At 38.0% G+C, this 14,054-nt stretch overlaps 1 protein-coding gene across 6 annotated transcripts in view; it reads left to right on the top strand.

Annotated features, from left to right (window-relative positions):
- PIBF1 (progesterone immunomodulatory binding factor 1) overlaps window positions 1-14,054 on the top strand; it is a 184,401-nt gene that overhangs the window by 60,371 nt on the left and 109,976 nt on the right. For all 6 annotated transcript variants that reach the window (XM_063425936.1, XM_063425933.1, XM_063425934.1 and 3 more), the window contains one exon: window positions 1,291-1,389. In XM_063425936.1, coding sequence (XP_063282006.1) covers window positions 1,291-1,389 — 99 coding nt within the window. The remainder of the gene's footprint in view (window positions 1-1,290; window positions 1,390-14,054) is intronic.

Raw genomic sequence — 14,054 nt, 5'->3', positions numbered from 1 at the left:
CGATGGCTCGCACTTACGACCAGCTCTCTAGTGCGGGGATTCAAGGGAGTTTTCCCCAAAACATAGATTAGATGGATTCACTGCTCTGGTGCGTATGTCTACGTTCGGGTAAATTTCCCCAAACATAGACAAGCGCACCAGAGCAGGGAATCCCTCTTATATATGTTTGGGAAATGTTCCCTGAACATAGATTTGAGGGATTCACTGCTCTGCTGCGCTTGTCTATGTTCGGGTTAATTTACCCGAACATATACCTGCACTGGTGCGCATGCTCCGTAGTGCATCCTTACTTACCGACCAATTTGTGTTACAACCGGGTCGTAAGAATGGAACCCGGTCGGTAAGCGAGGAGTCACTACGACAGACGCACATTCTCAGGCACATACAGATACAACATCAGAGATCTATATACACATTTACAGACTGCAAAATACATTGTCAGACACATACACATATTTGCTTACACTGTCAGAAATAAATGCACACATTTACTGTGGTGGTATAGTGGCAGTAGTGTGCTTTGAAAGTTGCTGCAGACATCAGACAATCTCTCATCACATGCTGCTCCACTGTGATATGAGTGTAACTTCACATTACGATGGAGCAGAGAAATCCGAGACTCAGGATATTATTATTATTATTTATATGTATGGCTGCACACCCTGGCTATCTTGTATACATGAGTGCTAGCATGAATGGGTTAAAGATTTTTTGGGAGCCAAACAATTATTGGTTTGCATAACAAATCCAAAGCCAATGTATTCAAAGTAAAATATAGGCTTTGGTTTTGATATGCTTGCTTTTTTTTATCCCTCAGACAAAATAATAAAATCAAAGCCATAGTTGGTTATGGGTTGGGCTTTTACTTCTCTAGAAACGTAATTATTATTAATTATTATTTTTTTATATTTATTTTCTTTCTCTTTATCATCTGTCCAGGCACTGCCAGGGCATGTACAGTGTATTATTAAACACTCTTTCTGTAATTTCTGTAAATACCCAATAGAGCCTGACTGGCATTATTGTCTCCCCAATAGTGGAAGTTCTGCAGGGTAAGTCACATTTCTGCTTCACATGAGCGTTTTAGCATGTTAATCAAAGAAACTGGGTTTGTTTATGAACAGGGGAAAACAATATTCTTAAAGTGCAAATGTTGTTCCACTGAAGCACTGTTCCTGATTCTATCATCTCAGTAAATTAAATTGTGCTCAGGAATTTCTCCAACAGTGCTGTATGTCATAATTTATATATATATACTCATGCACTTAACATGGCTGGCTTTCTTTCTAGGAACCTAAGGGAAGCAAAGGACAATGCTGTTGCTGAAAAAGAACGTGCTGTCTTAGCGGAGAGAGAAGCGGTGGTAAAATATGACAGCTTATTAGAACAGTAAGTGTTGTACTGATGTGTTGTCTATATAGGTGCGTAAGAGTGTGCATTTAGATGAATGTAGGATTGTACGGTTTTTTTTTGTTTTTGTTTTTTTAATTAACCATCCCTAATCCATGAAACACTTTAATATGAGGTTTTTTTTTTTTTTTTTTACCTTATTAACATATTTCTAACTGATGCAGTGACAATTTTATTTCCAGTGAAGGCCTAAAGAGGGCACCAGTGTACAAACTAGAAAATACTAATTGATAGGTTGAAGAGATCAAGGACTACATTTCTTGTGACATCATACTTAAATGTTTCCATTTAATTGTAGGATTAGCTTCATGAAAAATATGCCTTATAATATATCTCTAAATGTGAGACTAATTCAGTGATGATTTCAGATTATACCAAATGTAGCAACTTGTTGTAAGTATAGATATTTTCATTAAAAGATCCCCCAAATAAAATAACAAGAAAATAAATGCATTCTAATAAGTGTTTTTACTGGAATACTGGTAGAGGTTGAAGTTTGTCCCATCAATCTCCAATCAAATGCTTGCAAAAATAATACTCTTTGATAGAAGTTGAAGTTTTTTTTAATATGGTTTTTAAAGGAACACTATAGTGTAAGGAATACAGATATGTATTCCTAACGCCACAGGCGTGATATCACGCCCCTATTCAATTAGGTTCCTACCCCATGTGTCAAATAAAATAAATAAAAATCAGATAAATTGCTCAACTTTCCTCCAATGTCAAGTCATCCTGGAGGCAATCCAATGCTCCTCATAAAGGAGCATTAGGGAGCTTAGATGCATGCGCTGTGCTCTCCACAATGCACATAGTATTCTACCTTAGATAATAATTGAATACAATGATTTTCTGTGGCCAACCATGATGTCACTATGTTATGGTGTGTGAGTCGGGAAGGAATATTCCTGGCTCTAGTACCTAAAAGGCTTGGATGCGTGCCTTGAAGCCACTCTTCCAAGCCCTCTGATTATTGAACTATAGGGTTTTGAGAGGTAGGAAAGGTAAAATGCTGGTCGGCAGGCACTATAAAAATTTCAGTGAAAGGGTTTAGCATATATTTTTGTGTCCCATCCTGCTAGGAAGGATATTTGATGCCGATGGAAAATAATCTCAATCCCACTGTGTGTGTGTTTGTCTACCTATCGATACACATAAATGCATCAATGGACTGTATATTTACTGTTTGTTTTTACTGGTATTTGAAGTCAACTTGTGTATTCCAGAGACCTTTTAGTCATGGTGAATTAAACAAAAATATCGTATGCATAGAGAAATACAGGGTGTGCTATAAAGTGAGATTCCAATGCATGATCATCTTGCTCTGTCTGTTGATGTTTATAGTTTATGCTTCATAACTCTAAATTATCAGCTGCTTAAGTGAACATTTTCAATAAATATATTGTATATGCTCAGTGGAGGATATTAAAATATGATTGCACAACTTAATGCTTCATAGACACATCCTATGATCTAGAAAATAAAATTACAAAATCCGTAATTAACAGCCATACAAGACTTTGCCCAAAGTAAATTTGAGGCCAAAACCGGTTGCACAGAATTATTCAGTACACAATCATTTGTGTCTGTTTATGTATGTATGTATATGTATGTGTATATATATATATATAAATTCAATTTAGCCACATATTATCCCAAATGCAGATCAGATATGTACTTTTGTACTTATGACATATTTGCTAAATTCTTAACTTGGCTAATGGGACATTTCACTGTATGGACTCTAGCTGCTGACACACTGGCTTGTGTTGCCTAGGAAGGTCAGTTGGTGCTGGAACTGTCAGTGTACAATAGGGACTTAGAGAGCCTTTGAAGCTTGGGTGTGCAACCTTTTGGCTTCCTCTGGCCGCATTGAGGAATTGTCTTTAGCCGCACACCAAATATATAATTTGATTATTTTATATAATAAAACTTCAGAATCCCTTTTCTTAATTTTGATTTTTCATTTGTTTAGTAGATAACTCTCTTATTTGTTATCCTTCTGTGGGATAGCCATATTTAAGGATATAAAATTTAGTATAATTTACTAAACACATACACATGTACACATAACCACAGGTATACACATACACATATAATCACAGATATACACACATACAATCACAGACCTATATATACACACACACACACACACACACAATCACATACACCAAAAAAAAAAAAAAAACCTGGCACCTAGATTCCAAGCAAATTTTTCCTCTTCCTGGTGGCTAGTGGTTCCTGTTGTGTTCGTATAATTTTGCTCTTCCTGTACATATTCCTCGCGCACCCAGTAGAGATGCTGATGCGAGGATGACATCATATTCCAGCTGTAGGCTCACTGCAGGGCGTGCGTGGGAGCTGTGCAGAGTAAGTAATGGGCTCGCTGCCTCCCTTGAATTACAAGCGCTTCAGCGCCTGTTCTAAAGGATTTAGATCTGAATGTGTCCATTATACAATCATTGCAAGATTGTATACTCTGATGCTTACATTAAATACCACATCAAATAGCACTAAGCATTTTATTTGCCTGGGACAGAACTTTCAAATCAGTATTATTGATATTAGCACTAACTTGTTATTTTGTTTTTGGCACTGGGCACATTACAACCATATTTGACCAGGACAATATTTTGGCCATTACAATACATAGAGTGCACAAGTCAGTATAGAGTGGTTCTAAGCACTTAATAATATTGGATTCAGCTGGAATTTATATGCATAGTAATTTAAAGGAGCCACATAGTTTTATTGTCAGCAATTATATAGAGTAGTTTTCAATATAATCTCCTTATATACAATTGTGATTAGCAGTTGTTATGCATTTAGCAAGTGCCTGAATCGGGTATTCGCTCTATTTGATGAATGTAGAGTGTGCTAGAGACCTGATTACTGGACTTTGGTTTGCTCTTTGAGTCACTTTGATATTATGTACAGCTATATGTTTCCTTGTCTACCTTTGATATGTGCATTAACTGTTACTGCAGTGGCATGCTGGGACTTCCTATGATCTCGAGGCTCCCTACCCACCTATTATCTTTTTATCTTTCCATCTACTATCTATCATTAAGTGTCTGTTATCGATAAACTATTCTTATTATCATATTGTCAACTAAACTACTTTAGAATGCTTCCAAGGATTACCTGTTTTATTTGTATTTTAATATATACTTTTTACCTTTTGGGAATAAACATGCAGTACAGTATCTCTATAACACCCGCTCTTTATATTAGACGTAGGATTAGCTATGCTTGGTACCACCTTGCAGGTTTCAGTATTATACAGTTGCAAGAAAAAGTATGTGAACCCTTTGGAATGATATGGATTTCTGCACAAATTGGTCATAAAATGTGATCTGATCATCATCTAAGTCACAACAATAGACAATCACAGTCTGCTTAAACTAATAACACACAAAGAATGTAATGTTGCCATGTTTTTATTGAACACACCATGTAAACATTCACAGTGCAGGTGGAAAAAGTATGTGAACCCTTGGATTTAATAACTGGTTGAACCTCCTTTGGCAGCAATAACTTCAACCAAACGTTTCCTGTAGTTGCAGATCAGACGTGCACAACGATCAGGAGTAATTCTTGACCATTCCTCTTTACAGAACTGTTTCAGTTCAGCAATATTCTTGGGATGTCTGGTGTCAATCGCTTTCTTGAGGTCATGCCACAGCATCTCAATCGGGTTGAGGTCAGGACTCTGACTGGGCCACTTCAGAAGGCGTATTTTCTTCTTTAAGCCATTCTGTTGTTGATTTACTTATATGCTTTGGGTCATTATCCTGTTGCAACACCCATCTTCTGTTGAGCTTCAGCTGGTAGACAGATGGCCTTAAGTTCTCCTGAAAAATGTCTTGATAAACTTGGGAAATCATTTTTCCTTCGATGATAGCAATCCGTCCAGGCCCTGACGCAGCATAGCAGCCCCAAACCATAATGCCCCCACCACCATACTTCACAGTTGGGATGAGGTTTTGATGTTGGTGTGCTGTACCTCTTTTTCGCCACACATAGTGTTGTGTGTTTCTTCCAAACAACTCAACTTTGGTTTCATCTGTCCACAGAATATTTTGCCAGTACTGCTGTGGAACGTCCAGGTGCTCTTGTGCAAACTGTAAACGTGCAGCAACGTTTTGTTTGGACAGCAGTGGCTTCCTCTGTGGTATCCTCCCATGAAATCCATTCTTGTTTAGTGTTTTACGTATTGTAGATTCGCTAACAGGGATGTTAGCATTTGCCAGTGACTTTTGTAAGTCTTTAGCTGACACTCTAGGATTATTCTATTTACCTTATTGAGCAGTCTGCGCTGTGCTCTTGCAGTCATCTTTACAGGACGGCCACTCCTAGGGAGAGTAGCAGCAGTGCTGAACTTTCTCCATTTATAGACAATTTGTCTTACCGTGGACTGATGAACAGCAAGGCGTTTGGAGATACTTTTATAACCCTTTCCAGCTTTATGCATGTCAACAATTCTTAATCGTAGGTCTTCTGAGAGCTCTTTTGTGCGAGGCAACATTCACATTAGGCAATGTTTCTTGTGAAAAACAAACCCAGAACTGGTGTGTGTTTTTTATAGGGCAGGGCAGCTGTAACCAACACCTCCAATCTCATCTCATTGATTGGACTCCAGATGGCTGACATCTCACTCCAATTAGCTCTTGGAAATGTCATTAGTCTAGGGGTTCACATACTTTTTCCACCTGCACTGTGAATGTTTACATGGTGTGTTCAATAAAAACATGGCAACATTTCATTCTTTGTGTTTTATTAGTTTAAGCAGACTGTGATTGTCTATTGTTGTGACTTAGATGATGATCAGATCACATTTTATGACCAATTTGTGCAGAAATCCATATCATTCCAAAGGGTTCACATACTTTTTCTTGCAACTGTACATATTCATTTTCCATATGCACTCAAGCAGTATTATTTGTTTGTATACAAGAGTCACTGATTATTTCAGTTGGGTGGATGCTTCCTCATGGACTTTTAACCGTGAAGCTTCTATGTACCCTATCTGTAAGGCAGGCTATTGGTCATCCTCGCATACAGTTTTCAAATTGTATAGTTTAGATCAAGCATGTCAAACTCAAAGTCTGGGTCGGGCCACATAAACAAGGTTTAAGTTTGTGAGCCGCAAAAAATACTGTATATTTTCATAGAAACGTAGGTTTATTTTAAAGAGTAAAGTTTAACCCCCCCCATCCCCCTCTACTAAACCACAGCACCCCCCTCTACCACCCTGTGCCAAATCGGATCCTCCAGCTGACACACGCACATATTCACTGACAGACACACACATACAGAAACACTGACAGACGCACCCACTGACAGACGCACCCACTGACAGACGCACCCACTGACAGACGCACCCACTGACAGACGCACCCACTGACAGACGCACCCACTGACAGACGCACCCACTGACAGACGCACCCACTGACAGACGCACCCACTGACAGACGCACCCACTGACAGACGCACCCACTGACAGACGCACCCACTGACAGACGCACCCACTGACAGACGCACCCACTGACAGACGCACCCACTGACAGACGCACCCACTGACAGACGCACCCACTGACAGACGCACCCACTGACAGACGCACCCACTGACAGACGCACCCACTGACAGACGCACCCACTGACAGACGCACCCACTGACAGACGCACCCACTGACAGACGCACCCACTGACAGACGCACCCACTGACTGACGCACCCACTGACTGACGCACCCACTGACTGACGCACCCACTGACTGACGCACATACACATACAAACAGACCGGGTACCTTCCGCTGACGTATGCTTTCCGAGGGCTCCAAGCACTTCACCTGACACCATAACCACTGCAGACCCCACAAACCGCCGCAGCTTGGTTGGGGTCTCGCCGTCTCCACCCACTCTGGACCCAAGGCCAGGGTCCAGCTTCCAGTAGGTCGACATCTCTGAATTCCAGAGAACAGGAACAAGCTCTTAGCAGAGCTTAGTGATTATACCCTGGGGAATATAGTGATTATAGCAATCCCCAGAATGTAGTTCTCCAATCCCCCAAACATGAGCCGAAACTTCATGAAGGTACAAGATGATCTGTTTAATCAGCACCAAATGGCTTTTTTTTTATGCAAGTTTTTACACACAGTTACCACCCAAATGGTTTTGTGGAAAGCCAATCAAACACATAATAATACAGTCAGACACTCCCAGTTAGGACACACAAACCATCCCCTCTGCCTGTGATATAATTACTGCACACAATGGGTTAACTTAATTATCACAGGCAGGAAAATACACAATTTCATACAATATTCATAACTTCCAACCCATACGTGCAATTTCCAAAAAAAGTTGCATATTCTGAACCAGCATAATCAGTATACAAACATATACAAAATTTATAGAGTTTGGTCCAGTGGTTCAAAAGATAGATGGAAGTTTTAGGCTGTGCAGCCGGTCTATCTTCTCCTCTATCCTGGAGATAATTGGCTTAAGTGGGTGTGGTAACTTAATTATCTCCAGGTACTGAAACTATTTACAAATACAGTAAAAATACATAAAGATACATAATTCCTATTATACTGAACAGAACCCCCACATCCAACCTGTCCCCAGATAGCTTGGATCTGAGCGTGCAATATATCTGAACAGCGCTGAAGATCCCATGAACAGAAATAAATCGTTATGGGGTAAAAGTTTAGCAAGGGCTGATGAGAGATTGAGGAGGGACAAAGCAGCCAGTTTAAACTGGTCTGGTAGTGTCCCTGGGACAACGCCCTGCTGAAGAAACAATAGACAGGAAAACTGGGGAGGGGAAGAGGCACATGTTCTCATGGAATTAAAGTGGCAGAAAAAGTGTGTTGTAATCCCATATGCCCAAATAATGTTTTTAAAGGGCCATACACCCCAGGGCCATAGTCATAAGGCAGGAGCCTGGCAATCAGGCTCCTCCAAAAGCCAGGGGCAAAGAGCAGTTGGTTACATAAAAAGCCAGTGACAAAAGGCAGTTTGTCACACACACTATCCCAAATCCTTATGCACATTCAAATAACTGGAGTTTCTTTTTTTTTTTTTTATTTCACTCCAATGGCCATTAAAATGTAATAAATTAGTTAATTTAATTGTTAGTATAGGCCTCACCTAAGAGTTTTGCCTTGGTGTGTCAGGTGAGCTTACACTTGACTGTTGGAGTGATGTTAAAAAAATAACCCTTCAGTTATATAAATGTGTGGCACAAAAGATTACAGGGCAAGGGCTGCGCCAAGTAGATAAACAGTAAAAATAACAATAATAATTTATTGTTAATATTTCTGCCGTGTTCACCTAGTCTTGTTTTTAAGCATATAGTGGTCATTCCTACATCTTGGAGGCTACATGGGCACTCCAGTAGGTAAATCACATTTTTGGTATTACACCCGAAAAAAACTAATATAAATTTTGTTGGTTCTATTAGATTTAAAATGGGTGACTTTAGACTGGGTAGAAGAATCAGTGCTCTTGAAGACAATACACCTTGTGTTTTTCAAAATCCTTTTGCTCCTTCTAAAAATGTGCGGTTTATAATAGATTTATTTTCTTTAGTGTAATTTTTTATTAAAATAGTTCTGAAATTTGTTGCACTTCTAAAAACAATATTGGGTTTTTCAGGTAACATTTCTTTAAATAGGTCATCTTGCATTAAAAGGTGCCAATGTTTTTTTTATTTATTTTTTTTACTATCCTTTTTATATAACCACTTTTATTTTTATAATTAAAAATTATAGGGAGAGAAGGGGTGTCTGAAGATTTTTTATCTTTATAGATTAAAGCGGCACTGTCATGCCGAACTTATTATTTCACTTTCATGTGTTTCGTATCCATCTCAATTTTTTTATTTTGTTTTGGATTAATACAGAGTTTTGTTGGTATTCAATACTCTTTAAGAAAAAGGCATGGGCTTGTCTCTTAAATCATTAATTTCTTTATCCAAAATGGATCATTTGTTTCTTTTTTTCTTTATAAGAGTTTCCATTAGGCAGAATGTACATACCTCAAACTTGTTATTCCATTCGCTCATAAACTCTAAATCATCTTGATCTGATGTGGGGGATTTCATTAGTCTTTACGCCCTTCTATATATTTTTTGAACGTAGCAATCTCCCATTTAAGTTTGATTTCTGTAGTTAGAGCTCTTTATAATTTAATAAATAGTTCTTGTTGGGTTAAATTAGGTGGTCTTACATATATGGGGTCAATAGGTTGAGTGAAGAATACATTATTTATATCGATAAAAAAATTACTTCTGTTTTCAAAAATCAACATATTGCTTAGTAGAAAAAATGTAATTAAAATAAAAAAAAATAAGGAGGGATATTAAAAGAACTGAATAGAAAAAATGAAAAAGGGTCAGCGCTAAAAAAAAAAAAATAGAAGTGTAGTAGGCAGCGGCCCAACAGAAGGTAACCCTCTGAAGAGAGAACGTGTGACACAAGAGATTACATGAAAAGGGCTGAAAAAACTATAAAATTAATGTAAAAAAAAAAGAATAAATGTGCATAGGAATTTGGGATAGTATGCAGGTCACTTATTTTTTTTTTTTTTTTAAACTACATTTTTTGGGTTTTTATCCTGTGGCATGCTGGTCAAGATTGGCATGCTGGTCAAGATTGATGATCACAGCCAATCAAATGCTTTCCCTAATGCTTATGTGCAGTAACACACCCCTGTCAGGGACAGTAATTTGAGCTAAAACAGAGTTCAACACTGTTATTGCTTCAGAAGCGCAATGTTGTTGCATAACTGCAAGTTTTTATTTAAAAGCACCCAGACCACTTCTTTGAGATGAGTTGGTCTGGCTCCCTATAGAGTACTTTTAAAGCAGCACTGTCACCGTCTGGAGATTTTGCAGTATTCGCAAAGACCCCCGACAGTGACATCGCCGCTGGTGACCTAGTGGCCAGGAGGTCTGGTAAAGGTGAGCTTTACTTACATGAACCTGCCCCTCATGGGGGAAGAGGGGTGAGGGAGTGACCATGTCACTTTAACTTCCCATACTACATTTTGAGGCTGTCTCATGCCCTTCTCTATTTGTGTGTAGGATCCCATATTTCATGACTCATGGGCTTTCACAATCCAAGGTAGGAAAACTACATTTGTGACTTATACAGACAAGTGCAATTTGTTTTGTTCCAAATCGAATTTAGTCCCAGTTCAGTTGATTCGACAATTCTTAGGTTTCCAAATTGACGGAAAATGAAATGATCCATATTGAATCAAGCTATCCTTTATACTGCTGACATTTCTTAATTTTGATCTTTCAGTTTAAAGAGAACTCTCTAAATTGGTACTTTGTGAATATCACCCTCATTCATTTCTCCCAGGAAATAATGGGCATCCAAATCTTACAAATGAGCAAAAACATGGGTCAAATTTTGTTTAGTCTAAATTCATATTTTAAAAATACGAACATTTTAAAGGTGCTAGATTGCAGAGAAAATTGGAAGAGAACGTTTGTTGCTAAAGCATTGCTCCCAAGTATTATCCATATAGTTTGACACATTATGGTAAGTCAAGCCAGTGGCACAGCTATATTTGACCCTCTGTATAACATATAGGTTTATATAACCTTTCTCATTGATGCTATTATATAGATATAGTGCAAATGTATATTTTTATATACGCACGTTTAAAATCAAATTGAAAATGAATCTTGTTTTATGCTGTTGTAGGTGCATTTTCTTTTCATATCAACTCAACTGACATATTATGACATTAGTAAGTACGATTTAAAGGTCACCTTTTAAGGTTAGTTTCGACACATTTGTGTAAGTAGATCTTAGAAATCAATGAATACCTGTCATTACTACATCAAGGTACTTCAAAAAGTGGTACAACAACATAGCACGTCTTTAAAAAGAAATCTCAGATGGTTATAAATAAACGTTTGGCAGATATGTTGCTAGTTGAGTCTTAAATCACAATTTCAGTTAACTACGGTAATTTCCATTGAATAGAAATTAAATATTTTCAATTGAAACTCACATGAAAAATTAATATGGAATGTGTGCATTGGTCAAGAACCATGAAGTCACTTCCACTGACTTCATGATTGTCACCCCTTGGGGGGATTGCATTTTTTTTATATGGTTACAAAGGGGCAAACTTAGTCTGTAATTGTTTGGATGAAGAGAAAACATATTTTTTATAAACAAGGAGAAACTTTTAGAAAATGATTTTGTATATTTGCAAGTCTTGCTTGGTTTTGAGAGGAAAAACGAGTACAGTATGTATCAGCGTTTACAAGGCTCTGTAGAGGTCAGCCATCACTAGAACAGAACATACTGAGGGGACACACTATTTCAAATCCTCCGCTACTAGACAGGACTAAAAGTTACTCACCCCTGCAAGCCTGATGGTCTCATAGCACACACAACAATTTGTACTTGCTGGTACTGAATCTGCACTAGCTTTTAGCTAATGGGAGTGTGGAAATTGAAGCTCTGAGTAGAATACCTGTTATCCATACTTACTGTTCTAAAAAAATAAGCAAAATCAGCAGCATGCATATATAAAATATATTGAAATTATTATTTTCACTTGTTTTTAGAAAATATGGAGAGCTTGAAGATTTGTGTTTTGTATAATTTATTTTCCAAATGTACCTGAGAGAGATGAAAATATGTGTTTGTGGTTTTGCAAATTACTGGCAAATAGGAGTATTGAAATAAGCAAGCTAATTTATTTTTTTTCCAGTATGATGTAAGATAACCTAAAAAAATCAATGCTACTCATTTATCATTTTAGCAGGAAAATAATATAAATTTTCTTTCCTTGTTAGGTTATTGGTTGTTAAGTGTTTACTTTCTTACAGTTGGTTTAGGCACCAGCTGATATTTTGTATATATTAAATTCTGTTCAGATTTTTTTCTTTATTAGACATGAAAAATATGCATTCTACTAGAACCTGACTGCTGCTGTGCCAGTATTGTCATAATTTGCATTGTACACATGTGCAGATATGCATTGGCAGATTTAGGTTCTTTACTGTTAATATCATCTCATCTCATATCAGACTGATATACATCATAAGCTTATAGGGACACTCCAATGCCCAGAGGCAAAAATCTCCTTGATCCAAAATGTAATCAGACCATGCAAGCAGGTCTGTACAATGCAGACTATCGATCTGGACATCTATAAGTGGGAAAAAAGCTGTGCCAGTAACATGCAGGGAGTTGTGCCTAGGGCTGCATAAACATAGTGATTTAATTCCTAAATGACAGAGAATTGAGCAGCGATGCTGCACGAGCATGACCTATACACCAAAGCTGCTTAATTAGGCCAACGTTGTTGTGGTGACTATAGTGTCCTTTTAAAGCAAATAGATTAGAAACACTCACAGAATCATCTTGTTAAGATCACCTATCTGGGAACACAGTCTCTAGATGGTATCAATCACTTCCACACTTCCCTCTGTATGCCAGCTTGCAAGGGAAAGTAGGTGCTCCTTGATTGTGAAATTCTGGGAATCTTCGGTCATTCTCCACTGTGCGCATCTTTTGTATTAACATTTAGGTGCTTATCTCTACAAACAGTGGATGGATAAACTTTCTTTTTTCATTTTTTTGTTTTTGATGTATGTATTTTGTGTCATATGTTATCAATTAACTGTTTGGAAAATAAATATATTTTTTAGGTGTATGTATTTCATAGGCGTGCGCAGCCTATTGCATAAGGGTGTGCACCCTAAAGCACAAACACTCACGAGATCTGAGCGCTGCCCCGGTAACGCTCCGACCTCGCGAGAGGAACCCTGCGGAGCTGCTGGCTAGAGCTCCCCGGGTCCTCTCCTGCCTCCCTCCCTGCTTGTGGGTCAGTCTCCCTCACCGGCCCACAGAGGGAGGCACATAGTGCGGGCCGCGGGGATTAGAGTGTGCCCAGGCACACCCCGTGTGCACGCCTATGATGTATTTTATGAATTATTGAATTTGAACATCAAAACTTCAGCTTATTGCTGTTTTTTTTATTTGTCCCTTGGAATTGGTCCTGTTGGTGTGACTATAATTTTCTTCCTCTTAATAAGATTGTGTCAGGTGCTATATGAATTTTTCATGATCTTTTTATCTATTATGCTTTTTTATTTATCATTTTATATTATTATTATTTTTTTTTGTATTTATTTACTTCTCTAGATACTTTCTCCTGGTACATTGCAGAGTGTTCACTTTGAATCCATTTTGTATTTTATTTTTAAGAGTTATGAATGGTGACTCTCTTTATCAGTTGACTAAGAGCACAATTTAGTAGATAATCCCTTTTCCTCTTATTTGTGGGAAAGGACTTTACAGTATTTTTCTTTTTATATCCTTTGAACTAAAGCATTAGGAATAGAAAACTGTATTATTAATGTTGTAGTGTCCCTCTGCCCACAATGATAGGTCCGACCCTATCCCCTGATGAACATAGAATTAAAACCGCTTTTAACACATACATCTTTCCAGCTTGGTAATGCTAATGGGGGAACCTAATGCACATGTGCGATGAGCACTGCATGCAAATGAAAGATTTCCCATAGGAAAGCACTGAATAAATGCTTTCCATGGGAATTTTAAAGACACTGGATGTACTCATGGAAAGTGTACGGGCGTCCAACAT

Source organism: Pelobates fuscus, chromosome 1 (genome assembly GCF_036172605.1).
Source record: "Pelobates fuscus isolate aPelFus1 chromosome 1, aPelFus1.pri, whole genome shotgun sequence".
Taxonomy (NCBI): Eukaryota; Metazoa; Chordata; class Amphibia; order Anura; family Pelobatidae; genus Pelobates; species Pelobates fuscus.
The sequence above is the reverse complement of the archived record's forward strand: the minus strand, read 5'-3'. Positions and strand labels throughout refer to the sequence as shown.